This window comes from Calidris pugnax, unplaced genomic scaffold (assembly GCF_001431845.1).
Source record: "Calidris pugnax isolate Ruff unplaced genomic scaffold, ASM143184v1 scaffold32, whole genome shotgun sequence".
In the NCBI taxonomy this organism is placed as follows: Eukaryota; Metazoa; Chordata; class Aves; order Charadriiformes; family Scolopacidae; genus Calidris; species Calidris pugnax.
In genome coordinates, this window is record NW_015090783.1 from 7,446,440 (window position 1) to 7,471,960 (window position 25,521).

General features: G+C 38.0%; 1 protein-coding gene across 5 annotated transcripts in view; it reads left to right on the plus strand.

Annotated features, from left to right (window-relative positions):
- Positions 1-25,521, plus strand: part of CABIN1 (calcineurin binding protein 1) — a 116,431-nt gene that overhangs the window by 36,377 nt on the left and 54,533 nt on the right. For all 5 annotated transcript variants that reach the window (XM_014964666.1, XM_014964691.1, XM_014964700.1 and 2 more), the window contains exons 28-30: positions 8,188-8,370; positions 10,446-10,783; positions 17,158-17,271. In XM_014964666.1, the coding sequence (XP_014820152.1) occupies positions 8,188-8,370; positions 10,446-10,783; positions 17,158-17,271 (635 nt within the window). The remainder of the gene's footprint in view (positions 1-8,187; positions 8,371-10,445; positions 10,784-17,157; positions 17,272-25,521) is intronic.

Consider the following 25,521-nt stretch of genomic DNA (forward strand, 5'->3'; position numbering starts at 1 on the left):
GTCCATGGGAGATAGGGCAAACAATATTAGACTTAAATTGCATTTTCAGTCCGTACACTAGAAAATAGTGTTAGCATAGTATTAGGAAATATTACATAGCCAAAAAAAAGTGAAATGCTACAATATGTTCCTGGGGATAGTATAACACTGCAACACATCAACACTGGAAGTCTTTAAAAAATGTCGATACAACTGTCTGCCAGGAATGATAGAGTTGTAATTTATCCTGATGGAAAAAGGAACGGACTAGATGAACTCCTGTGGTGCCTTCTGAGCCCTGTTTTTTCCTTGAAGTTTTATGGGTTTTGTGGGGTTTTTGGCTTGTGGGTTTTGTTTTGGGTTTTGTTTGTTGCGTTTGTTTTTTTTTTCTAAACAATGTGCCTTCTAGTGCATGAAATTACCTCATTACAAGCAGGAGAGAATTGCTGTACAGCCAGACATCTTTCCTTGAAAATATTGGGATTCTGATCTTCAAGCATTCATGTGAAGATAGGTAAAGCTGTAAGGGCAGACTTATTTCAGATACATTATATTTAAATGTAGCATTATAGTTTTGTAGCTCTCCAGCACATTTTTCTGGTGAAACTCTTAAAGTTGAGAGCATTGAAAAGCTTTATATCCAGTGAATGCTGGTCTTAGTTTTAAGTCATATATTTAATGGAAATGGGAGAAAGGAACCAGTAAATACAGCTTGTAAAGTAACTAAACTTATTTTTCCTCGTGGCAGCTGCTAGCATATATCTCCTTCCAGGAGACAGAAGTATTGCTGAGTGGCAGCTGTTGTTTGCTGCCTGACTCGCTGCTGTCGTGTGTAAAATAGGCAGCTTCCTCTCTCTTTTCTTGTCCTTCCATTCAGCAACATCTTTTCCTTCCTTCTGTTAATCCTGTCTTCCCTGTCATCACCCCTGCCTGTTGCTGTTTTATAACCCTCCAAAATGAAAACTTGCATTTAACAGTAGAAGCCTGAGCTTTAGACTCTTTTTTTCTTTTCTGAGAGCAAAGTAGGAAGCAAGAACAAACAGGAATTCAGCAGGGACCAACTATCATTACCTGGAATGTCCCCATACTTACACAGCTAAACGGCCAGTGTTGGGTACCAAACCAGACATGCTCATTGTCCTTCTTTATATAGGCTGGATGTAGATAGTCAGTAAAGACCAATCATTTAAATTTACCTCAATTTTGTGCTAAACATTAAAGCTAGTTCAGAAAGCAGTTATAGTACTAAAATTTTAAAAAACTCACAATCTGAATGAGAAATCTCCCAAAAAATGGACCGGGAGATTGTTGTGAGGTCTTTTTTGCTGTAATATGCCTTTGTTGTGTTGATAGTCAGTTCTGTTTTATTGTGGTGGTATGCAGATGATATATTCAGAATCCATTGTTATTGCAGTGTTAAAATGTCCTATTGTTTAAGTCTTCATCCATGCCATGTAGTGTGTTGTGTGTAGTTAGATGTAATTGTCCTTTTTCGTGTTTGTCTTTGCCTGATTGCTTTTGCAACCAATATTGCCCGTGCTGCCTCTAACCTTTTTACAAATCTCTGTTCCCCAGGCATTCTCTTCCTGCTTTACCTGTCACGGCTTGCTTGTAATAATTGGCAGAACCTGCATGATAAGCTCACTGGGAAAGGCTACTTGCTTCATGCTGTGGGAGAAGTCTCACTTCGTAGTTTGTTGGTCTGTAATTCTGCAAATGCTATGAAGATGCAGAGTTTTTTGTAAACGGGGGTTCTCAGCATCCTGATGAGACAAAGGTGATCTCTGAGAAACTTTCTGCACCAGGTTTTCATTCATGCCAAACTAAATAAGCTGCTAAGATGGAGTGGATATTTCTGTGCATAAAAAGAATGTCCATGTTGCATTTTGAATAAGCTGCTAAGATGGAGTGGATATAAAGAGTGCATAAAAAGAATGTCCATGTTGCATTTTGGAACATTAAAATCTTACCCCTTCAAAATTCTCTCTCTCCAGCAGTTTAAAATGAAATCTTTTGGTCTGCAGAACATATCCTTTTCTGGCACATGGTACTGGGTGTTCATGGGGACTGCATACTGGACTACATGAATAATGAATCAGATCCAGTTTATTGCAGTGTGCTCCATTTTTACCTTTCCCCAATTTAACCTCTCTCTGATTAGGAAAAGTATCACACTGCCATTTAGTGTGAGATTATGTAAAAAGGATTTGACTAAATACATGGAACATTGATGAGATACTCTCTTGCTCTGCACTTGAAGACAGAAGAACAGTGATATAGGACTGCAAGTAACCAAAACACATTCAGTGTTCAGTGCAGCCACACAAAATCATACATAGACTCTCATCTTTGCCTCATTTTATAAGAGAACTCCCTTTAAACGTTCTAGAGGACTTGCTGTCCTCTAGAAATTAAGCTGCTCCCATGCAAATCTCTGGATTCTTTTGTTTTTAATAATGTGCAAGTGCCTCTTGATACAGGTCTGAATGTTGTCTTCTGTTATGGGTGAAGTCTGTTTCAAGACTGAGAATTGTGTGATACCATCGTGTTTCAGAGCAATACAGGGAAATGCTCATACATACAAGTAAAGAGAAGAGGGGAGATATGGTGCCAGGCAGGCAGGACGAAGAGAGAGAGCCTGTGCATCCACAGCCCACCTTTACTGCATGAGACAATTTTTTTTTTTATTTTTAATAATAGATAGTTGGTTATTCATAAGCTCTGAACTGTGCAGCAGGATTTTTTCTTTACTGTAAATTGAGTCAGCATATGGATATAGCTCTTTAGAAAAGCTTTCTGTGCCACTCATTTTTTATTTTTGACTTGTAGCTGATTGTTTATCTCATTTCAGATCCCTTCTTGTACTAAGTGGGCATGCGTTTTCCTTCAGATATTTAAGGCAGAAAATGTTATTACTCAGAAAAAGCGAGTTACACCCTGTTGGCTCTCTGAGCCTGTTACCTACCCCCACATGCAGACATTTCAGAAGTCTTGTCCTGTCTCCTTTTAATCTCCAAAGTTTCAAAGGGTGGAGGAGAGACAACATAATTACTGAGCTGCACAGTGATTAATTGACAAGGCGAAATACCTCATTCATCCTGGCACCATGAAGTTGTACTTCAGCTCCCCTGAGATAAATAATGTAAGCTTGTACCATGAGAGATGTTACCTGGTGAGCATAATTAACAGTAAGAGCTCTGTCATTAGGATTGTATGTCTAGTTCAGGTCACTGACACTTTAACGCTGTCTCTTTCTTCCCTCCTTCAGCCCTGTGGGTGGACACAGTTTCAGGAACAAGGCTTTGGTTTATGGTCCACAGGGTTTATGGTACATCTGAAGTGAAGAGAAGTAAAAGAGGGCATCTCTCATTCGTTTTAGTGGCCAACCCAGCCCAAACCATGACAGGGAGAACGCTGGCACAGAGTAGTGGCTAGTGAAGTATTGAGCCTTTTTTTCCTTTTGCATTTTAAAATTAAATAGTCATTTAGATTCCCCAAAGTTTAACATGACTTTTTACTATTAATTGATAGGCGTGCAGGTGTTGTGCCTGAATGCTAATGGAGCGGTGATAATGACATGCTAAAGGCTTTTTTTGGTATGGAGGGATAGTGTGGAATAGGGATTTTTGAAGTTGACCCAGTAAACCTATTTCATTCAAGGTTCAATTAATCTCAAAATACTCTTAAGCATAAAATTAAGTCAAATGAACTACAGATATTTTTCTACTATTGAAGACAGATGTGTTTCAGTAATGATAGTTACTTAATTATTCAAGTGACTGTCTCACTTTATTGTATGTCACTGCGATACAATAAAGGTCTTGGCAGTACAGACAAACATACAAGTTCTTTTTTCCCAGTGACATCTTTCCAATAATAATTAATATTTTTAAACTAATATCTTTGAAAGTTAACAAGGTTCTTCCTTTTGACCTTTTTACATCTTCTGTCCAGAGCTGTTCTCTTTCATCTGTTGACAGAGTAGGGGATAGAGTCTGACATAGAAATCCCTGAAATATCACAAGTTGAGTACATTAGGACGAATGAGCATTAAAAAAAAATAATTTGCTTTCAAGTGGTGTTTCCTCAATATTTACAAATTAACATAAAATACTCAACTTTACATCAAATACAGATTTCAATTGTCAGGTTGTTTGAAATCTTCCTAAAACTTAAAAGGGATGCAGCAAAGTAATGAAACAAAATATAATAATACCAAAGAGAGAATCTGATATCAGGACATATTTTTAATAGGAATTTTGTTGCAGTTGCTTATGCACAGTTTAGTAGACTTTTTTCCCTATTCTCTTCATTTCCACTACAGATAATAATTTGGGGACGTTAATACCCAGTTGTATTTTTATATTAGCTTTTGAAATAATAGGAAACTTTACAGGAAGGGACCTCAAAAGAATATTTAGTCCTTGATTTATCATTTGCTTGTAACTGAGGGATCACTTTAGCTTTTTAGAAAAGCTTGCCCTTTTGCTATTGCCAGATGGAGGAACTAAGAAAATACCTTAGCTAAACAAAATATAAAACCCAGTAATTTTTTAACTCTTAAATTACTCTGACTTGTATTAAATTGTCTTTATAGCAGAAATTATTAAAAAGCACTGGTGTTCTCTTTGGATTTGCATCTTTTAAAAGGACAGGTATCAATAGCCATTGGGAATGTGGAATTAATTCTCATGTCTTTCAGACTGCATGTAGGTTGAGTAACACCTAACGACTCTCTCAGCTATAGTTAACTTACCAGATGAAGGAAAAGCTTTATAGCACAATGAATGTAAAAATATGTGCTGTCTGTCTAGTATATATATATAAGATACACTTGTGAGGCTGGCAGAGCATAGTACTTTCATGGATGAAAAATATGAAAAATATTTATTTAAAAAGCAGAGTTAGGATGTGACTTGGTGCAGTTACCATGAGTTCTGCATTACATACTGCAGCATGTAGGTATTGACAGAAGTTTTTTTATTACATTAAGCTATGTCTTGGGTAACCTAACAAATGATAGCTATTTGTCTACCTGTTCTTGGAAACCTCCAACGATTCCATAGGTTCTCTATGCATTTTTAACTGTATGTGACAGTTAAACAAGAAATTAGGAGAAAAAAAAAAAAAGCTCTTTTCTTGCTATAAGTAAAACCTATAGCCTCTTGCTCTGTACATAGTGAATATGAAGAGCAATTATTATATTTTTATTTTGGTTAATTGTATGTATTTGGAAATTTTCCCTCATCTTTTTGAAGATAAATAAGCCCAATTCTCCTGATGTTTTTCTTATATGCCATCTCATTAATGTCTCATCATTTTTTCTCCTCTCCTCTGAATTCGTTCTAGTTATTCAGGGTATTTTTTTAAAATGTGGGTCCCAAATACAGACACCATAATTAAGCTTAATTTTCATTAGTGCTCAGTAGAACAGGAAGACTGTTATGTATTTTTTCTGTGAAGTTACTCATTATACGTTCAAGTGTGCTAGTTTCCTGAATTGCATTTACAATAGCATAACATTTTGGCCAATTCTGGTTTGAAAATCACTAATTCTTTACAGGTCCATGTGTATATATGTGCTGGGATACACACACATTTTCTATGACTGATCTTGTTAACTTTTAGGTGTTTATAGACAGATTTATTTTTATTACACTCAAATAATACTGTGGAAAATGAAGGCTGGCTTGCTAATAGCTTTGACCTTTTATCTTCTGTAAAGATAGATACTACACTATATTTTCCATTCCCTGGAACTTTACCTATCCTCTGTGACTTCTGAGAAATTAATACTAATAACTGGTGGCTGCTGCTAATTTCTAAAATACTCCAGTGTTTTTCATCAGGTCCACTTAGTTTGAAAGCATCTACTGCATTCAAGAAGTATCTAAAATCATTGGAAGTTGTCTCAATAGTAGTCTTCCTCTCTTTTCCAGTAATTGAGGAGCCCACTGTTAATATCAGTAAGATTTTTTTTTTTCATATAGTTGGTGTATTGAAAGAAAAGGAGAATGAACCTAGATACCTAGACCTACACTCATTTTAGAGTGGAATTCAAATCAAAATAGCTAGCTAATTATAAGAAGATATTTACATTTGTTCCCCATAGGGAAAAGCTTCCCTGTCATGCATACATTTGAAATTTAACATGCTAAATCATTGTCTGACTGCATGCTGAGAAGTTAGTGTCATTTCCTAGTGATCTGATATCGCTGTCACGTATTGGTCCAGCAGTTCTTGATTTACATTCTAATGCTTCATCTGCCATAACCCACACATCAGAACTGACCTCCAGGCTCATGGCAACATTTGGATGTTTGCTATTTATTTTTTTCCTCCCTAAATGAGTAATTCAGCCTCTTTGCCACAGATGCAGAAACTTCCTTTAAAAAAAATATCAAGGGAGCTACTGTAAATGTTTTTCCTGATGCCAACTGGGAGTTCAATAGTATCCGTTTATACCACAGAAGGTTATTAAAGCTTTATAAATGAGTCATTTAAAGCTTGACTGACCTCTCTTCAGAATTCTTCTCTTCCCATTCTTTATAATTATATTCTTTCTGTATAAAACTTGTCATCATTAACCAGCTATATAGCTTCCAATTAGGAAGCAAATACTGTTCCCCCATTCTTTTTGAAAGATACAGTTTTATTAAGATCTGTTCACTGAAAGGGGAGGTTTTCTTTGTGTGGTAGTGAAAAGCCTACGGAGTGCATCAAATTTGGTTTAAATTTGTTGGAAGCCTAATAAGCAGAACCTGATCTGCAAGCTGAAGGTCTGCAGAGGGATTTATCTTGATAAAATAAATTCATAGGAGGCCCTTAGCTCTCTCCTGAACAAGTGCATTTCAGATGGAACAGAAGAAATTTAATTAAATTATCAGCTCATCTCAAAGCAAGGGCTTTTGCTTTTTTAATTTTCTTCCTTGATCTTATCAGGGAAATTAATGAATAAGAATGCAGTGGAACTACCTAGACAATGGATGTAACATGCCTCTTGGTTAAGCTATTCCTGTATCTTAAGCAGAAATTGGAGATTAATCTTTTGGGCTACATGTTTAGAGAGACTTGCCTGAATTGGAATTTTTTGTTGGACACTGAATTATGTTGGCACAGTGTTACAGAAAAATGCCCATTTCCCATCTCAGTGGGAATATGCATGCATCTTTTTGTGGAAGATAATAAGCTGCATTTTTTAGTCATGCAGGGTTGCCTCTGATAACCCTTGATGTAGGAGAACTTGGATTATATCAGACAAGTTTCAGAGATGGGTGGAAGGTCTTCGCTTGCTTGTTTTTTGAGTTGTGAATTTTATCCCCCATGATAAAGTCATGATCCCGTACACCTTTTCCTGTGCTGTAAATCAGCAGATTATTGTTATTATTATGTACAGCTATCAGCAGATTAACAACATAGTTGTGACTGTAATGTACTCAGGAGCCAACAGTCATCACTCCACTCTGTCAAGGCAAAGTCACTTCTTCTTCTATCTGCTGCCTTGAAGTCAAGGAGTTTCCCTATCTATCCTAGACCTAGTTCTTTGATGGATTGTTTATTTGCTGTATCAAACCACGTTTCAGAACATTTGGTGAACAGCATCTAACACCTGCAGGATAGATGGCATCAGTGATCACTCCTGTAAGTCTTTACCCTATAACAGTACTGATTTTTCTGTCCTTCACAAGCAATTTTTCCCCGTATGGTTGCTCATGGTTTTCTTTTTGTCAATTGAGCTTTGCTTGTGTCAGACTCAAAATTATACTGTCTGCTTTTCAAGGTAAATGGCACAGTAAACCCAGGAAATTTTATAGGACCATAGTAGCTGAAATATTGCATCCTCATCCTAACTGCTTTTGAAAGTTGAGCATCATTGCTTTTGAATCAAATTCCAGGCTTATATTCTAGGAAAAAATGTGGTGGGGCAGGGAGTTCTCTGTTACATTAGTGTTAAATAATACCTAGTGAAAGAAGTCTGGGTTTTTAATTTCTTAGCACAAAGGGTTGAGATGAAAATGATAAGTTGAAGTAGACAACTTAAAAGAAAATAAATACTTCTAGACAGCAGAATTGGTGGTTGTTAAGGGTCCTGTATTGCACTTATAAGAGGTTTGCAGAGTGGCTGCAGCTTGATGTTGCTGTTACCAAGATGCAAGTAACAGCTTGGTGAGTATGAAGAGGTGCATTCCTTCTTTATCTCTTTTGCAGAGCGGAGTCAGGATAGCACTGCAGCGGTGCTGTCTGACTCCAGTTCCACACAGGATATGTTTAACGAGCCTGCTAGTTCTCAAGACAGCCTGAGGAAGACTTACACAGAGAAGAGGATTTCTGCTGGCTGTGCTGATACACTGATGCCCGGCAAAGAGACTCTGGGATCTACAGAGGAAAAGAGTATGCCCAATTTAATAGATGTCAGCTGGTATATTCTCATTAAAATGTTTCTTCTGGCATTCAGAAGCCCTCACTGTGACTGAGAATTTTGACCAGGCGTTATTGCTGCATGTATGTGTGTACTTTAAATTGGAACTGTGCTTTGCTTATGTGGCCATCATCCCCATTTGTGCTACCTCTTAAACCTTACAAAGAAAAGAATAATGATAAACTGCTGTCTGTGGTGGCCCCTTAACTGGCTTGCCTTCTTTTAGGTTATTATTTACTCTTTATTCAGTTTTTTCAAATCTCTAAGTAATTCAAGGAGTAGTTATTTGAAGATAATCTCAAACAAAACATTTTTTTTCCCCATGTATGGGTGGCCTTTTTGTTCTGACCCAGTAGCAGATTGATGTCCAGTACATAGAAGAGCACAAACAGTGGAATTAGATGTTTTATTCGATTGGATACTTTATTTAGTGGAGAAGTGGAATTGCTCTGTACCAGATTTTTCCATATACAATAGTACTAAGTGTTCTGTATTCCACTGGAAAAATTGTTTCAAAATCCATTAGCTGGAATTTCCCTTTATCTGATGTTTGCACAGTTGGATGTGGCAGCAGATAGAGACGCTAGAGTTCAGCAGGGAAAGACAAACAAGACCAATATATAAATTTTGCCCACCTTTCTGGGTTGTGGCCCTTTGTGGGATGTTAAGTCTTTTTTGCCAGTTCACACTATACGTCTTTTCCAGTTTCATAAATCCAGAAACCGTGGTATGTGGATAGCCCTGATTTACTTCACTGATCTCACTAGGAACAACTGCCAACTAGTCATTTTTTGTTTGCAGACTTGGATTAGCTTGGTTTCTTGTTTTTAAGAATATTTTACTTCAGTCTTTCCTAAGCTTGGGAAGTCTGTGGTGATGTTTGCATCAACATGATGAAATAGATGCCAGGTCCTAGTTTTGTAAAATAGTACTTGCATAATCACTAGATTCAGTAATCTTTTGGGTACCAGACTAAAGACGTGGCTCTTTGTCAGGTTTGCAGCGAGTTGTGATATTGTCATCGGTTGTCTGTCAGACTGTGTGAGGGACATGGTTTAGTGGTACCTTGGCAGTGCTGGCTTAACCATTGGACGTGATGGTTTTAAAGGTCTCTTCCAACCAAAACGATTCTATGACTCTAAGAATGCATTCTTACACTGCTGACATTTATTAAAACCAATGTTGTATTTTTCTATAAAGCTATCTGTAGAGTAAAATTATAATGGTTACATAGATCATGTAAGCAAATTTTGAAAAATTTATGTTCTGGAAAATGTTTGACTCAAAGTTCAGTCTTATTGGAGAAAAAGGAGCAGTTCATACTTGAGGATGAAGTATACTTCAATATATCTCCAGCTTGCCAGGAGATAGGATCTGATGTAAGAGGCTCTTTATTCCAGCAAAGACAAAGACACGGTAAACTTCCATGACTAAAAATCAAAGTTAAAAAAATTAATCTACATGCAGCATGTGTGTTTTCAGCAATAGTGACTAGCTAACAGGAAATGTGGAAGCTCCCACTGTCACGAATGTCTTCTGAAGTAAGATTTTTGTATCCTTCAAGAAAAGATGGATCAATTGAACTATGAATTACCAAGTTAATTGCAAAATTATTTGGATGGAACTGTAGGTTTCTGTATACAGAAGGCCACGTTAGCTGCCGCTAATCCTTCTGTCTGAACCTAAATTTTCTTCTGGAATTGTGTTCTAGGTAGATTGTTAATACATTTAACTTGGTAGGATGGCTTTAATTTTCTGTTCTTTACTCCTTTCTTTGCAATAGAATTTTACTGAATTTATGCTTTTATTTTGTTGTTGTCCCCTCTCTTCCCTCATCTTCCAACAGTATATAAATCCTGCCTTGTGTAAGATGTACTGAATTCTTACTATCGCTCAGGGAAAATCCCAAATAAGAACAATGGAGAGAACAATAATTCTGTCTATGCTTTAATGAAGAAAAGAATTACCATTTGTTGTATTTAAGTTTTTGTCAGTTTGTATATTTCATAATTTTCAGTGTCACTTTTGTCTTCTCTTAATGTTCCAGTTGCAGGAAAAACAGAAGAGCTGCTGGAAAGCTCAGAATCTTACCATCCTGCTGAGCCTACCGGCCAAAAAATTCTGGTGGATCCTCAATCTGCTTCTGGCAATCCCGTCAAAGCTGCAATCCCCCCACCCTCACAGTGGGACTGCAAAAAGAAAGCTGAACCTTATGGAGATGCATCTGAATTCCCTCATGGTCTCCCAGCAGACCTTGAGGAACAGCGGAAGTTCCTGACGGAGCAGTGTATTGCCTCCTTCTGTTTGTGTCTCAGCCGCTTCCCCCAGCACTACAAGAGCCTCTACAGACTGGCATATCTGTACACGTACAGCAAAACACACAAGGTGAGCAGAGCACTGGTACAATTGCTGACTGCCTGTGTTTATTGCCCGAGTAAACAAACTGTATTGTCATTTGTCCTAATTCAGAAGTCTCAGTGCTAAAATACAACTGGGAAGTTTGTTTAATGCAGTTTGAATTGGGAAGTCTTCAGTTCCTAGATTCTTGCGTGTAAGACTAGTTGAGTAGAAAATTTCTTTTTTTATTACTGAACTAAGTAATTTTTTGTCATTCAGCAGGGAATTACCTTTTAGATATGTCACATAAATTAAGATGTTCTCATAAAAATGACAGCAATTATTTATTTTACTGAATAAGTGGACTGAAAAGTGACTTGGAAGCAGAAATTCATCAGCGTTGGTGTAAACACATCATGTGACACAGACTTTCTGCGTATCTTGGGTCTTTGTCCATAGAATGAAAGTTTTCCCACTGTCAGGGCATGGAGGTCATCTTGAATAAGACAAAATTATTTGCTGTCTAGAAATCACGAGTGAAAGTCAGAGATCCTACTGCTCATGGGCTGGTAATTTTGGATTAAACAGGAATAATAATGTTTTGGTGCCTGTTACACTATCAGTTCCTTTTTGAGGCGAGGACAAAATAACTCGCTTGCTCCAGCATGACCCTTGCATATTCTTCATAACAAAATTAATTTCAAAAGCTTTTTGCTATGAATTATCATTGTTTTGGTTTTAACTTTATGTCATTCTTAATTTTACTTCTGCATACTTCTGTTATTATAATCCTTTGTCTTTCTGGAGTATCAGTTAGTAAAATGTGTATGAATAGTACGCTGAAATTATCAGTGTTATTTCCCTAATTGTCATAATTAAGGTTTGAACTCACAAGTTTTGTATTTGGAAGTCTTGTGTTATGTCATATGCTGCACTGCATGGCTTCCTGAATTCTCTTCCCCACCAGTACTGAAGCTTGTGTGAATAATAGGAAAGGGAAGGGAATGGAAATAAATCATACCCCTTGTGTCACGGTAGAAAACATCTCAACAGCACTGCTGCGAATTGAGCAGTAACGTGTCTTACTGATCTGCTGAAAGGTGATGAATATTCCATTTGGCTGTACTGTGATTATCCAGAAAAATACTATCATTTTTTGTAAAGATAGCTTGTTTTGAAAACATTCTTATGCTGTTTGTGTGTGACAGTTGTTAATTTTTCCATGGAGCCAATCATTAATAGGAGCTGTAGATTCCTGCAATCTGTCATTACTGTTGCTGACAAATGATTTTGTATCAACATTCAACAAAAAAGGCTGCCTGTTTTCAATTTATTGGTTCAAATAGCATGTCCTTGCCTGAGGAACTACTTGTAAAATATTTTCTTCTATTTTTTTTTCCTGATGAAGCCTTCTCTTTTGCTCTTTGTATCTTTTTCCCTATATAAATATCAACTTAGTGATTTGTTGTATGAAATGCAAATTCTTGTCTAAATCTACCTCCTGTTGGAACTCAAAAAAAATTGAATCTGGTCTGTCCGAGCTTAGTAGTTACCAGGTCGGCTTCAACTAACATTATTGCATTTTGCTTTCCTTTTTTGTTGCTTCTCTGTGTAACAACTACTTAACACTGCAAAAAAAAAAAATAATCTTCCTACTGATATATGTATACTACATACTTTTATGAGGTTGTAATTTTCTTTCTTTGATGACTCATTCACGTTCTTTTGTAGAACAATGGCAAATGTCTGTGTTTAATGGTACACTACTGTGTCTTTAGTGAGAGTTACAAACTTAAACCACAAAATGCATCTAAGCATTTCCAGCAGTAACTGGAATAAGAAGTATGCTTAGATATACTGATGATAAGCCTGATTTTAAAAAGGAGATAAAATATATCAGGTTGAGTTGCTGTGGGGGCAGAGGGGATTACTGGTGAATTTTAGAAAGCTGAAATTAATTTTTAAATGCATATAACCATCTTGGAAAATTCAACATTTATGTACCAGTGCCAGGAATTTGTATGAAGAATTTAGACTGATGGCCAAAATTCATGGTTGGCTGGGAAAGGAGAGGATTGGCAGGTCTCCATAGTGCATAGAAAAACAAGTTTTCCATATGCAATCTGTTTTCTCCCATTTTACAGTATTACCGGGTTTGCTGTTGTGAGATTAGTAAAAATAGTTGTTGAGTGTTTTTTTTAACATCCTTTTCAAAATCTTTCAACATCTTGTTTGGCTACATGTTCTTTTTTTTTTTTTTTTCCCCTGCAAAATCCGGCTTACTCTGTGGAGGCTATCTCTCTTTGTTTTATTCTGTTATCAGAGCAAGTTTGTACATAGCTGTTTTTTCTTGGAATAAATGTGCAGGAAAGTAAGGATGAATTTTCAGAAGCTACTTCATTGCCAGCTTGGGCAGTAGTTTTAGTTTCCCGTTCACCATGTCTCTGTCTCGAAGTAAAGTCTTCATCTTTTGTGATTTTTACCTCCAAAAGGAGTGTTGGCACAGTTTGGAAGGAGAAGATATGCCTTGGCAAGATGCTGTTCGTCAGTGTAACTAAAAAACCATTTGCCTTATGGTCTGTATGGATCAGGATGTAGAACTGGTCTGATACTCTGCAACCAGCAGATTGTCAGGAAATAGAAATATTTACTTATGTGCTTTTTTATCTCGAAAGAAAATGTAGTCTGTAAATCCCAGAAGAATCTGCTCACAGATACTGTATGACTTGGGTTTGTATCTTCTATTGTGTCCATTTTTTAATGGAGTCCTTAATGGGGAAGTTAATGTCAGGTATAACATAATGTCTGTAGTATCACAATTTAGTCAAAGTAGGCATAATACATTCATGTAAAAATTACAAGATTATATATATGTAGGATTAATATATACCTAGAGACAGGCATAATCTGTAAGCCTAACAGATGTAAGCATTTGAAGTAGCAACATTTTGGTAATAACAGTTTATTCACAAGGCTACCGTTCAAGGTCAATACTCTTTTTTATTTTGCTTTTATTTGATGTGGTAGCACTCGGGGTTTTTTGAGACAAAGCTTTCTAACAGACTATAAAAGAAAACAAGAGGGAAGCATTAAGATATAGTGAGTTGTTTTGTACACCTCCCAGCAGCTCTCCGTGGAGTTTCCAAGTTAGGTAAAGGTGGCTTCTGACACCATTGACTTAAGGGGTGTCTATCTTAGGTGACTCAGATTTCCACTTGATTGACCATAAGAGATTTTCCTTTTCCACTTTAATAATGCTGGTAAACTTTTTTGCAAGTTATTGTACCCTGTCAGTCATCTTGTCTTTGAATCTTGGGGTGATGAAGATGTGGGAGGCAACAGCTGAACTGGAAGGAGTACTTCATAATTGCCCTGAGTCAGATAGCTAAATCCAGCATTTCAGACTGGCAAGCAGTGTGCCAAGAAGAATAAATCCTTTTTGCTGTGTCCTGGATCCCTTCACCCACTCCTAATAACTTCATCAGCTAAAAACTAAGCAGAGCAGACTCTGTGAAATCTAATGAGTTGAGACCTGCTCAGGCGTATTTACTGGGAATAACTGATCATGCTGATTTAAGGAGAAGGGTAGTGGAAAATCTGAACTACATCTTTTATTCCTATTAGTTTTGATTGCGTGAAGTTACCGTGTAATTGCCCCCATTTGTCTGAATGATCTTTTTTCCTCCTACCTGGGTTACTGTCATTACCTTGTTCAATAAAAGCCTATGAATTATACGTATCAAATACATGCCTATAGATGGTCAGTAGAATGTGCACAGGAGATCACCAGAGCGTGACGCTGCACTTAGTGATCTCTTAACATTTTCATCTTAAAACTTAGATTCAGGAATACATCCATAGCTAAAATTTGTTTTGGCTGGGATTTTATATTTAAGCTTTATGGTGGTAGATTTCTTAAGGGTTTTGTTTTCCTTTAATTTTTATGTGATAGTTCTAACTGTAAGATTCAGATTGCCACACATTAGGCAGTTTTTTTACTTCATTTTCACACTTGGAATTTACTTATGTTTTGGGTAACTATGATTGGCATAAAATAAAGCATTTATGTGCTTGGATATTGGACGTTATGATAGGCTTGTTTTTGCTGGATTCTGATTTTATTCAAAACAGGGTGACTTTCAAGGAAGACCAGGCTCTTTTCTGTTTTGTATTTTCTTCTGTATGTATTTCAAAGTATTTTGCAGGCTTAGGTTAATAGGATTACAGAAATACATATTACAAAAGAAGTACTGTAGGAAGAAGTTTGTATACAGTTAAGTTTACATACTTTGCTTTCTTCAGTCTTAATTAAATTTGACACTCAGTGATAATAATGAAATCTACGGGTTCCCCTGACTAGCCAGAAAGTACTTTGTGATGTTTATGAGTGAACATGTATTTGTTCCATACCAAAAGCAAGCTATCAAAATCCCTTCAACTGTTGTACACTATAATAATGAAGGTCCTGTGTTAGTACCTGTTTCAGCTTTCTGAATGAAGGATTTTTGACATCCGTAAATATCTGGTTAGTATTGCCAGTGTTCAGCTCTTACATGAGTCCATAATCAGCATTTTGCTAGAGGGGATGCTCCGGTTCTAATAAGACATTGAGGTTTCTGCAGGATTACTGTCATTAGGACAAGAGCACTTATGATTGAGCAGGGCTTTCACTATTTCACCAGAGTCATGTAAAGAAGATAATGTGGAAGACAGGATAAGAAGTTTGCTAATATCCCGCCCTCCCCTCCCCCCCAAAAAAGAAGAAGATATTACAACTGGAATATACTTCTTGGATGGACATGATTTAATCAAGTTTATGATTCACAGAGGCATATTTCCAGCCCACAGAACACAAACCAGAATTCAACATTCTCATTTGTCTCTATGAACCAAACATCTTCCTCTTCCTTTTATCTGCTCTGTAGGGAAGTTGTCTCTAAAAAAGCCAGTCTAATGCTACTTCAATGCTACTTTCTAATACAGAAATAAAAAATGAGGTAAAGCAAAACTTCCGTCGGTGAAACCTTACAATTAATAATTGTCCCATCTGTTAGTAATGTTTTGCCTGGAGCCAACAGCTGTCCCTCGTTCTCAGCTACACAGGAGATGCTCCTGAGCGGTAGTGCTGTTAGGAATTGTCTTATCATTTAGTTTCCTACTGATACTTTCTTGTTAACTCACTGAGTGCTATTAACCAAATTCGATGACAGGCATGGGATTTTCCAGAGAGGTTAAGGGAATTGCAGGGAAGGCAACGGCTGGGTAGAGGTAAAAGGCCTGAATTCAGCAGTTTAGGCCTAATGGTTGCCTCTGCTAGGCCCGGGGGCCAGAAGGTGTGCCTCACGGGTAGGTAGACTGAGGCAGGGCTGAGTTTTGGGCCTCTTGCTACAGGAAAGACATTGAGGGGCTGGAGCGGGTCCAGAGAAGGGCAACGAGGCTGGTGAGGGGTCTGGGGAACAAGTCTTGTGAGGAGCGGCTGAGGGAGCTGGGGGTGTTCAGCCTGGGGAAAGGGAGGCTGAGGGGAGACCTTATCACTCTCTACCTGAAAGGAGGGTGTAGTGAGGGGAGGATGGTCTCTTCTCCCAAGTATCAAGCAATAGGACAAGAAATGTCCTCGCATTGCTTCAGGGGAGGTTTAGGTTGGATATTAGGAAAAATTTCTTCACCGAAGGGTTGGCAAGCACTGCAACAGGCTGCCCTGGGAAGTGGAATCACCATCCCTGGAGGTATTTAAAAAAATGGGTAGACATAATGCTTAGCAACATGGTTTAGCAATGTTTTTGTTAGTGTTAGGCTGAGGTTGGACTTGATGATCTGAAAGGTCCCTTCCAACCAAAATGATTCTGTGAAACTGGAGGGACTGAGGGACAGGGAGGGCTGGGAGAGGGAACTGGGAGGCCTAGTGTGTGGAGGAAGGCCGCAGGATAGCCAAGACAGCCAGCTCCACTGTTTGCTGCAAAACTCTTTATTTTTATATATAATTATTTTATATTGAGCAATAAAACAGCTTTTAACAAAAAAATTAAGGTGTTTTAAATATACCTAGAGTTCATGTTTCTGTAGGTGACAAGAGATGGAGGGTGGATATCAATGAAGAGAAGACAGTTTAAAAAAAAAAAAAAACCAACAGAAAAACTTGATGATACGAGGCTGGATTTGGCAGCTGTTGGGGACTGACTAGTCTGCTGGGGCTGATCAGTCTGGTTGCTTGCTCTGGGAAGGAAGCTGCCTTCTCTCTCCTGAGGGGTGTCTTCTCCCAATTGCTTCTACAAATACTGTCAGAACAGCAGCTACATGCAAAATGAGAAATGATAATGCAGGTTAATAAATAAAAGCCAGTGAGCACTTAGCACTTTGTACTGCTACCTGTGGTGGCATTTCCATTCCCTGCCTGCAACTCACCTGCCCTGTTTCATCCACAGAACCTGCAGTGGGCCCGCGACGTGCTGCTGGGCAGTGGGGTCCCCTGGCAGCAGCTGAAGCACATGCCTGCACAGGGCCTCTTCTGCGAGAGGAACAAGACAAATTTCTTCAACGTAAGTTTATACAGCTGATAAACACACCCGTACTTTCTCAGCCATCCTTTTAACACCTGTTTCTCATTTGAATGGTTTGCAAAGGGACAGTAATGTGAAATTCAGCAAAAGTGCATTAAACAAGCCATAAGTGGCTAAAGGAAAGGCAAAGTAGTATTACAGAAATTTTTACTGGGATTTTCCTCTCTTGAAGGGAACAACATTAGAAGGGTTATTTCTGATGAGCTTGAAAACATGGGGAAAGAAGCATCAACATTTCTTAGGCATCATTTACCATGTACTTGATGGTTGAGCCCTCTATAAAAAATTCTAATTCTGTTCATCTTGATTATTCTGTTGTTTACTCTTTCCCAACTAGACTTGCAGTTCTCATGACAAAAAATATAGTGGTAGTTGCTCTAAGAATCTGGAGTTGAAAGGAGTTTTCTTGTATTCAGCTTTTGTAGAGTGGCTCAGCAGAAAGAGTGTTTCCAAGTCCCACGGTGTAGTAGCAGCACTGTCATACAGACTGTCCCTATGGCTGTGATATCTTCTAGTCCACAGGAGTGTCTGTGCCTCTCAGTGACATGGGGGACAGAATAGTTCTGAGACTTACATGAGCATTTATCTATTACATTCCCTCCTGTGACTGTGACTTAACACCTCCAATTGCCTTCAGTATCTCTGGCTTTTCTGCGATATGTTCTGGGGTTTTGTGCCTTCTGCTCTTATGTGATAGGATTCTGTAGCTGTTTTGTGGCTTGCAATGTGTGGCAAGAGCCTGGAGATGTTCTGGTTGTCTTTCTGGACTGTGTTATATGGTTGCCTGTGGTTGCAGTTGCAGAATTTTATGTCTTTGCTTTCCCATCCAGTGCTTCTGTTTTAGTATTTTAATTGTTAAATTTATTTCCATTTGATATCTGTTACAATCTATCTTCATTTTTTCTGTGTGTTGTGTTAATTAACACTTCTGTGCAAACTTCTGTTAAGTATAAGGTAAGTGCTCTTTTCTGATTATAATCCCTCAGATGGGTTGAACAACTAAGCAATACTGACAGTGGTTCAAAATTGTATCATGGATCGGTTTGCAAAAAAGAGCTTCTATGTCATTCCATATTTCTGGATGGAAGTGTTGATTAACAAATACTGTCAGCCTGATGTTTGTTATAGAGTAGACAGTTGTGGCCTGATTGATGACTACATGGGTTTGTTCTGGTTATTTCCCTGCAATATCTGCCCACTTTCCCTACGAGAATCCTGCAGTGTGATTAACTCTTTAAGCTGTTGAATGCTTTGTCTCATATCCAGATAATGCAAGTATTCTTGTAGAAGTTAATGAAATTACTCAACATGCTTCAAGTTTGAACTTTGCATGATCAAGGCTGATTTGTTCATCATTGCAGGGTTAAGTGTCAAGAGTATATTATGTTTTCATGTCTGAGGAAGATGAGCAGTAGGGAACTGAGCAGTGTATGTAAGAGCGTGTTTCTACTTGTGAATTACCACATTAAGAGAGATTAGTGGTTGACCTAAATCACATCTAGATTTTGAACGCTAATGCTAGATAATTTCGTTTAAAGATAGATTCCATTGCATCCCTAGGTGGATGTTTCCGGCATTATCTCAAAAAACAATCATTCCTTATTCTGCATATCGGTCTTTTTATACTCTGAAGGATGAAAAGTGCTGGTATGGATTATTAGACAGCTGTATAATAATTCTATTTTGTAAATCAACAAAAACTTTATTCCCATAATTTAATATTATTAATTTTCTTTAATAAGAAATTAAGTACACTTTGAAATGAAAGATAGCCTTCAACAAAAGGTGTATGCTAGCCCAGTGCAGTATATTGGCAATACTGTTAAAAAAGAGAGAAGATGTGTGAAAACGATATTCTCAGCTTGAACTTGGGTCCTCCAACAGAAAAAGACAATGTTAGTGTAGAGTTCTCCATGTAGACCATTGCCTCCAGGCTTGAGAAATTTCAGTATGGAGAGACTGCTCCAGTGTGTCTCAGGTATGATGGTAGTGTAAGTAGCACACAGAGTGCCTCAGAGAGCAAAACAACCTGTTGAGGCCTTTGTGAATCAGTGCTAATGTCTTGACTTATTCCTGCACGCATGCAGGATAGTCTTCTGTTAACAGGTACAGTGTACATTGTGAGTTTAGCATGATAAAATATTTTGGTGGTCTCACTTTCTACCCAGCTACATTTTCTAAATCCTCTTCAAGTAACACTCTGTGTGGAACATTGCTCTGTGTGGCAGTAATCCAGTACAGATGACACAGACATAGCACAGTGAGAAAATCCAGATCCGAGAGAGAAATGGCTACAAGTGCCCATGAAAAAAAAAGCTGTTAGTGTCATCTGACATTCCGGAATCGGACAAACCTAAATCTGTGAACAACTTGGAAAAAAAAATAAAATATCTTTCAACACTGTGTTGACCTTGTCTGGGTTAAACCTCAACTAGTTTGTTCTCCTGCAAAGCTCCCAGCCAGGCGGTGGGTAAGCAAACGTACCGCACCATCTGGGTCAGCGCTCAGAATACAGACTTGTGTGTCATCCATTGCATACAGATGGTGTTGCAGCCCACTGTCCCAGCGACTGTCTTCACATACAATGTCGGGTGATAAAACAGAAATGATAGAGCTCTACAAAAGTAAGTAGTCACATCTAATCTTAGAAATTAAATGGCCACCCTTACGATTTTTTCCTAAGCGTATTAATGTCCTCTAGGGTTATTTTCAACAGAAACACTTTGCCTGAAGTGTTCATTTGCTTCCATGAAATGCATTTGGTTTTGTTTTTTGAGAACCCTTTGGCCTTCATGATACAAGAGTTAAATGAATGTCTAAATGGCTTTCTGTAGCTACTTTACTATTGAAATACCTTTTTCTTCTGGAGCAAGTAGCACTAGTGTTTTTAATCTCTTGTACAGAAGATTCAGGGTTGTTGAAATTATAGCTGACTCAATTTTACAAGTACAAACAACAGAGTGCAAGAGAGAAAGCCAGCAGCTCAAAGACAAGCAGGGACTGTGCCAGCCTGCTCCTCCCAGGCATTTTATAAATCATGCATACTCCTATTAGAATTATTTATGAAATGTTTATGGCAGCACCGTATGAAAAGAAATAAACCTGGGTAAAGCTGTCTCCTGTTAAATTTTACTGCACAACTGCTGGTCTGAATGTGTATGTCATGGTCTGTTGTCTAATTTGTTAGCTGTCACTCAGCTGCAACTGAAATCTCTTTGAATTCATTTTTTACTGTCTTCAGAATGAGCAAAAAAGCCGTGTTCACTTAGCCCTGATTTCTTCTCATTTGACTTATTAGAATAGTGTTAGGATGCACAGAACTTCCCTTTTTCAGTTCTAAGAAAAAAATGCTTGCTGCATTATTGTACCTGTTTGTTTCCCAAACAGAAAATAATGGCCCTGATTTTCTAGGACCAGGGGTTTTTGCACATTCATGGCCCTGCTAGTGATGGCAATCATTGTATGAATGATTATTGCCATTAAACTTACAGGAGTTTTGGCTGTGTTCCTATAAATGAATGCCAAGTCTTCTTTTATTTGCCCAGTTACACATTTTTCTGTAACCTGCATGTTCAGGTACACTTTATACATTCTAGCTTTCCTCCTCTTCATCTTTGTGTGTGTGTAAATAGAGAGAGAGAGACTTTTTTTTTTTTTTTTAAAGAGGGCTCTAGGATGGTTTCTATAGTAACTAAATTAGAAATTAATTCACCAGGAGAAAAAAAATCCCAAAACATTGCTTTATATAGTAGGGAGCTTTTTTTTATATATTCAGATTTCATGCCACTATTAATAAAACAAAGTTAAACTTTGTGCACAGATGATGGGTATTCATCAGTCTGTGGGTGGGTGGTGATTGTGGAAGAAGCATTTTGATGGCTGAGCTTAGTGTACCAGTAACTTCTCCATATGGTTTAATATACAGTATTTGTATTTTCCTGGCACATCTTCCGTATTACAACAGATTGTTATTACCACAGATCTTGATGTCCATCTTTGGTAACTATTCCTCACATATGAAAACTGTGCATGCACACAATATCCTACAATGCAGACATTCATGTACATGAAGTCTTGCTGCAGACTGTTAAGGATAATTGTTCTATTTTTAATTCCAAAAGAAACCCAGTATGTTTATTCTCTGCTGTATCCCTGAAGCTCTTCATTCTGTGGTCTGAGTAAGCAGGGTCAAATTAAGGTAGCAGCATCCACTGCCAGAAGCTGAGAGATAGCAGTGATTTCACTTTAATTTTCCATTGATCATACCAGGTGTGACTGGGCACTGGCAGAGCAGTTGAAGAAGAAAGTCTTAAGTTGGTGCTTCAAGTTTCTAGTAGTAGTTCTTATTATAGCATGGTGATAACCAGTGGGGGCTTTCTCTGTTATTGTTCCTGTGTAGCACATTCCTCCCCTAGTTGTGTTTCAGGTTGAGAGTTACGTCTGTCCGTCTTACCAGAGGAAAGTTAATTCTGAAAAGGAGAGCAAGGTGCAAGGGCTGACCCTGGTTTGGGATTCTGTGCAACTAGAGCCATGCGGGTGAATTTGAGATGCAGAAAAGACGACTGTTATGAAGTCCCTAATATGGGGGATCGTTGAGGGAGGGGAAAACCACAACATTTTTCAGTTTTGCTGGAAGCTGAGCAGTTCTATCAAGGAAGTTTCATTATATACCAGAATTGTTTTTTTACTCCCCTTAGGCATACGGTAGTGGTCACTGTCAGAAACATGGCACTGAGTGGGATTTTCTTCTAATCTTCTTTTGTTTCTCTCTGAGCTCCTGAAGTGTAACCTCAGCATTAATGATTCCCATGACTTCAATTAAAATGAAACACTCGTTACAGAATTTAATGTCTCTTTTAGAGATAACTGGCTATATCTCACCTAAGGGAAGAGGGAAATCCATTTGGGTGGTCTGAACCTATTCTAGACTTCTGTTCTGCCCAGTCTGATGTTGCTACTAATGCTGACCTGAAGAACCTCCAAATACCATGCAGGGCCAAGGACATCTCTTCAAGGCTGATTGTGGCAACTTGACTGAAGCCTCGGGTTCACTGTTTCCTACCATGTACTGCAAAAGCCTGAAACTGGAGGCAAGAGCAAACTAAAATCACTTTCCTAGAACTTTTACTGCTCTGCTTTGCTTCCTGTCCTTGGCTGGTGATAGATCTGGGTTACTCTCCTCCTGCTCATAGCTGGTGTGTGTCTTTTCAGTTGGCAAGTGTTCTTCCAGCTCTTAGACATCTGCTATGTGGAACATGAATCTTCTAAGAAAAATAGTGCCATTTGAATCAGATTTGGGGAAAAGGGAAAGAACTTGAAGAAAGTTACAGTGCATCCATGTGAGTTGAAACTGTGTCTTACTGTGGTGAGAGTTTGAGTTTAATCAGGTGTGGGGACTGTAAGAGTTATGGTTTAGCTTGATCGTGACTGGTTGCAACTTTTTGAAAAAATGTTGGTCATTTTAGTGCTGCTAATACTTTATGTGAAAATGAGAGGATGCCAACTCAAGTTTAAAAATAAATAAATAAAAATCACAAGTGACATCCCAGAAATCACAAGGGTTTAGTTATTCGACACTTCTAAGTGGTTTGGATGCCTTTTTTATGCAACCACAATGAAACAGAAACCATATAGGAATCATTTAAAAAAAAAACGACTTTTTTATTTCAGCAGCTAGATAATGCTTGAAACAAGTTATTAGACCTAGTACCATTTAATAGGTGGTATACAAAAAAAAGTGTCTAGAAAATGTGACCTCCACCATTACCACTGACCTTCTGTGTAGTTGCATAAAGCAAAATAATAATCATACCATAATGACAAACACTCTTAAGTCTAATATGTTTATGCTTCCTTTTTATGCTTATGGTAGGCAGGTAGGGTCATCTGGTTAGAGGATGGTTAAATCCCTACCTACTTTAAAAGACAGAATTGTCTTTAATCTTCTCAGGAGTTGGCTATATTGTAGCCATGAAATATCTGTGTTTTCACTGTGCAGGAAATAGGCCTGAAATAGCGAGCTTTCTGCTTTGTAAAAGTGCTATTCATCAAATGCAGATTCTTACTGCCAGCTTTCTACTGACTAGGAAGTTTTCAGATGTTAAGTAAAAGACATCTCCCTGCTACACATTTTTCTCATGTGCTAGGACGAGCAAGCTACTTCATGAAAGGGTTTGACAATTGAGAAAGGAGGACTGTCAGCAGCGCATGGGTGTGCTGTGAGGAGGCACTCTGCTGCAGGGAGTCCTTGCTGCAGAGCTGCTTGTGTGAGCTGAGGCCGTTACGGGTCACCCAGTGCCTCTCCTTAAGAAGAGATAATGGAGACTTTGCTGTTCTGCACCAGGGATAGGTTTGAGCTAAGACACTGCCTGCCTGGCTTGCTTCTTCAGTAATTTTAACAAGTATTTCATCACTTTTCCTACGTTCCTGAATAATGTCATTATAAAGCTATTGTTCTTCATCTCTGAGAGGAAACCATTTCTGGTGTGGTGAAGAGATACTTATGTGGAAAGCTGCAGAGGAATAAATAAAAAAACCCTCCAGGAGTCCTTTCTGAGCCAAACGATTGTGTAATCCTATGCCTTCCTTTGTAAATACAGTCAGCTGTATAAATGGTAGTTATTTTATGGTTACAGTGTAAGCTAAAGTTTGGAAGACTGAAGAGTGAAACCAAATCAGTATCTTCCCACCTTCTGTTCCTTGTTTTTCTTCCTTTTTGGTCTTCATTAATTTTCTCAGTTTTCCTTCACTGTATCCTCTGTGGAACAACACCATGGTCCCAGCATGGTGCTCCCAGCACCCATTGAGCCACACGATAGAAGAACTCGTACTGAAAAAATCCTTGTCTTGCCTGCAGATTAAGGAGGCCTGTGTACGTTGCTCAAAAATAATTCATGTATTCATTATTTTTGCATCATCTAGAAACTTCTTTTGCAATGAACACTTAAATTTTGGATAAGTTGGTTCATTAAAATGCATAATGAGGTGATAGCCTGGTCCTTCTCTCAAACCATGACTGAAAGTCAATTTTATAAAAGTGAATGTATGGGAGACAATTAGTGTTTTCTCTGACTCCATTAAATTTACTGATATTAATGTCTATGTTTGAAAAGGGCAGACATTTTCTATGTGGAAAAAGGTAGCTTTTTAAGAATCCACGTATTTTAGTCAACTAAGCATATTAATCTCCATTGTTTTTCCTGTCTAGCGTGGCAAATGGCTTGCACTGGGGAAAGGGGAAGTGGGAAATTGTGATAGTAGGTGCCCCTAAAATTAGAATTAAAATTTCATTGTTTCTTTTCTGACTTTACCCTTGATAGTTCTTTTCCTTCTTTGTCCTTTTTTTTCCACTTGTAAAGTGAATGTAAATCTATTCATATATTTCCTGCCCAGATTTTCTAACGTTTTAATTGGAAGAATGTTCTTAATTGGTACAAAGGAGTTTCTCTTAGTCTCTCTTGCTTGCTCTTGTGTTTCCTCACTCTCTTCTGCAATCTTCATACCAACTCTGAAAACAAAGGTGAGCAAGGAGTTAACTGTGCAAGTGAAACTTTAATAGTGATTGGATTAAGACCAGAAATCCAGTAAGCGATGAAGTCTTAAAGTTGCCTATAAAAAGCTAGATAACTTTTTCAACCTCTGCCCAACATGTTATTTACAGTTCTTCACTCCATCCTCTTGGAAAAACAGAACTCATCAGTGAAAAATGTCTGTCGTTCACAGAGTTTTCTGTCTCAGTATATACACGCTGTTCTTTCTGGCTAACGTTGCAAGCTTCCAAGACCCAGCTAGTAAAGATGCCAATAAATCTAAATCCCTGGAGATACAAGCATGGGGTTTTGAACTGTCATTTGTGCCAGTGGATATTAAACAGCTATTTTTTTCCATTCTGTTTCCCCAGGAAAAGTTTCTTTTGTTGAGTAAATTAATTTCTAGACAAAGGTAAGCTAGGGAAGAAATAACCCTGAAATAAATGGAGATACAGCTTTGTAGAAGAGAGATTGTCATGGAGGTTGTAGTGTGTTGCAAGACATAAAGCATTTAATTTTAAAGCTGGATCTTAAAAGTTCAACAGTAACCATTTCACCCACTCTAGACAGTTTTGAAAGATGCAGGCTTGCTGGAATATTGTGTGATGAGTGTCCTTTCACAAATGTGTAATGAATAAATCCATAATTTGATTTTTTCCATCTACCAGTTGTGTATGAAATATGGATGGGAGAGCTACCT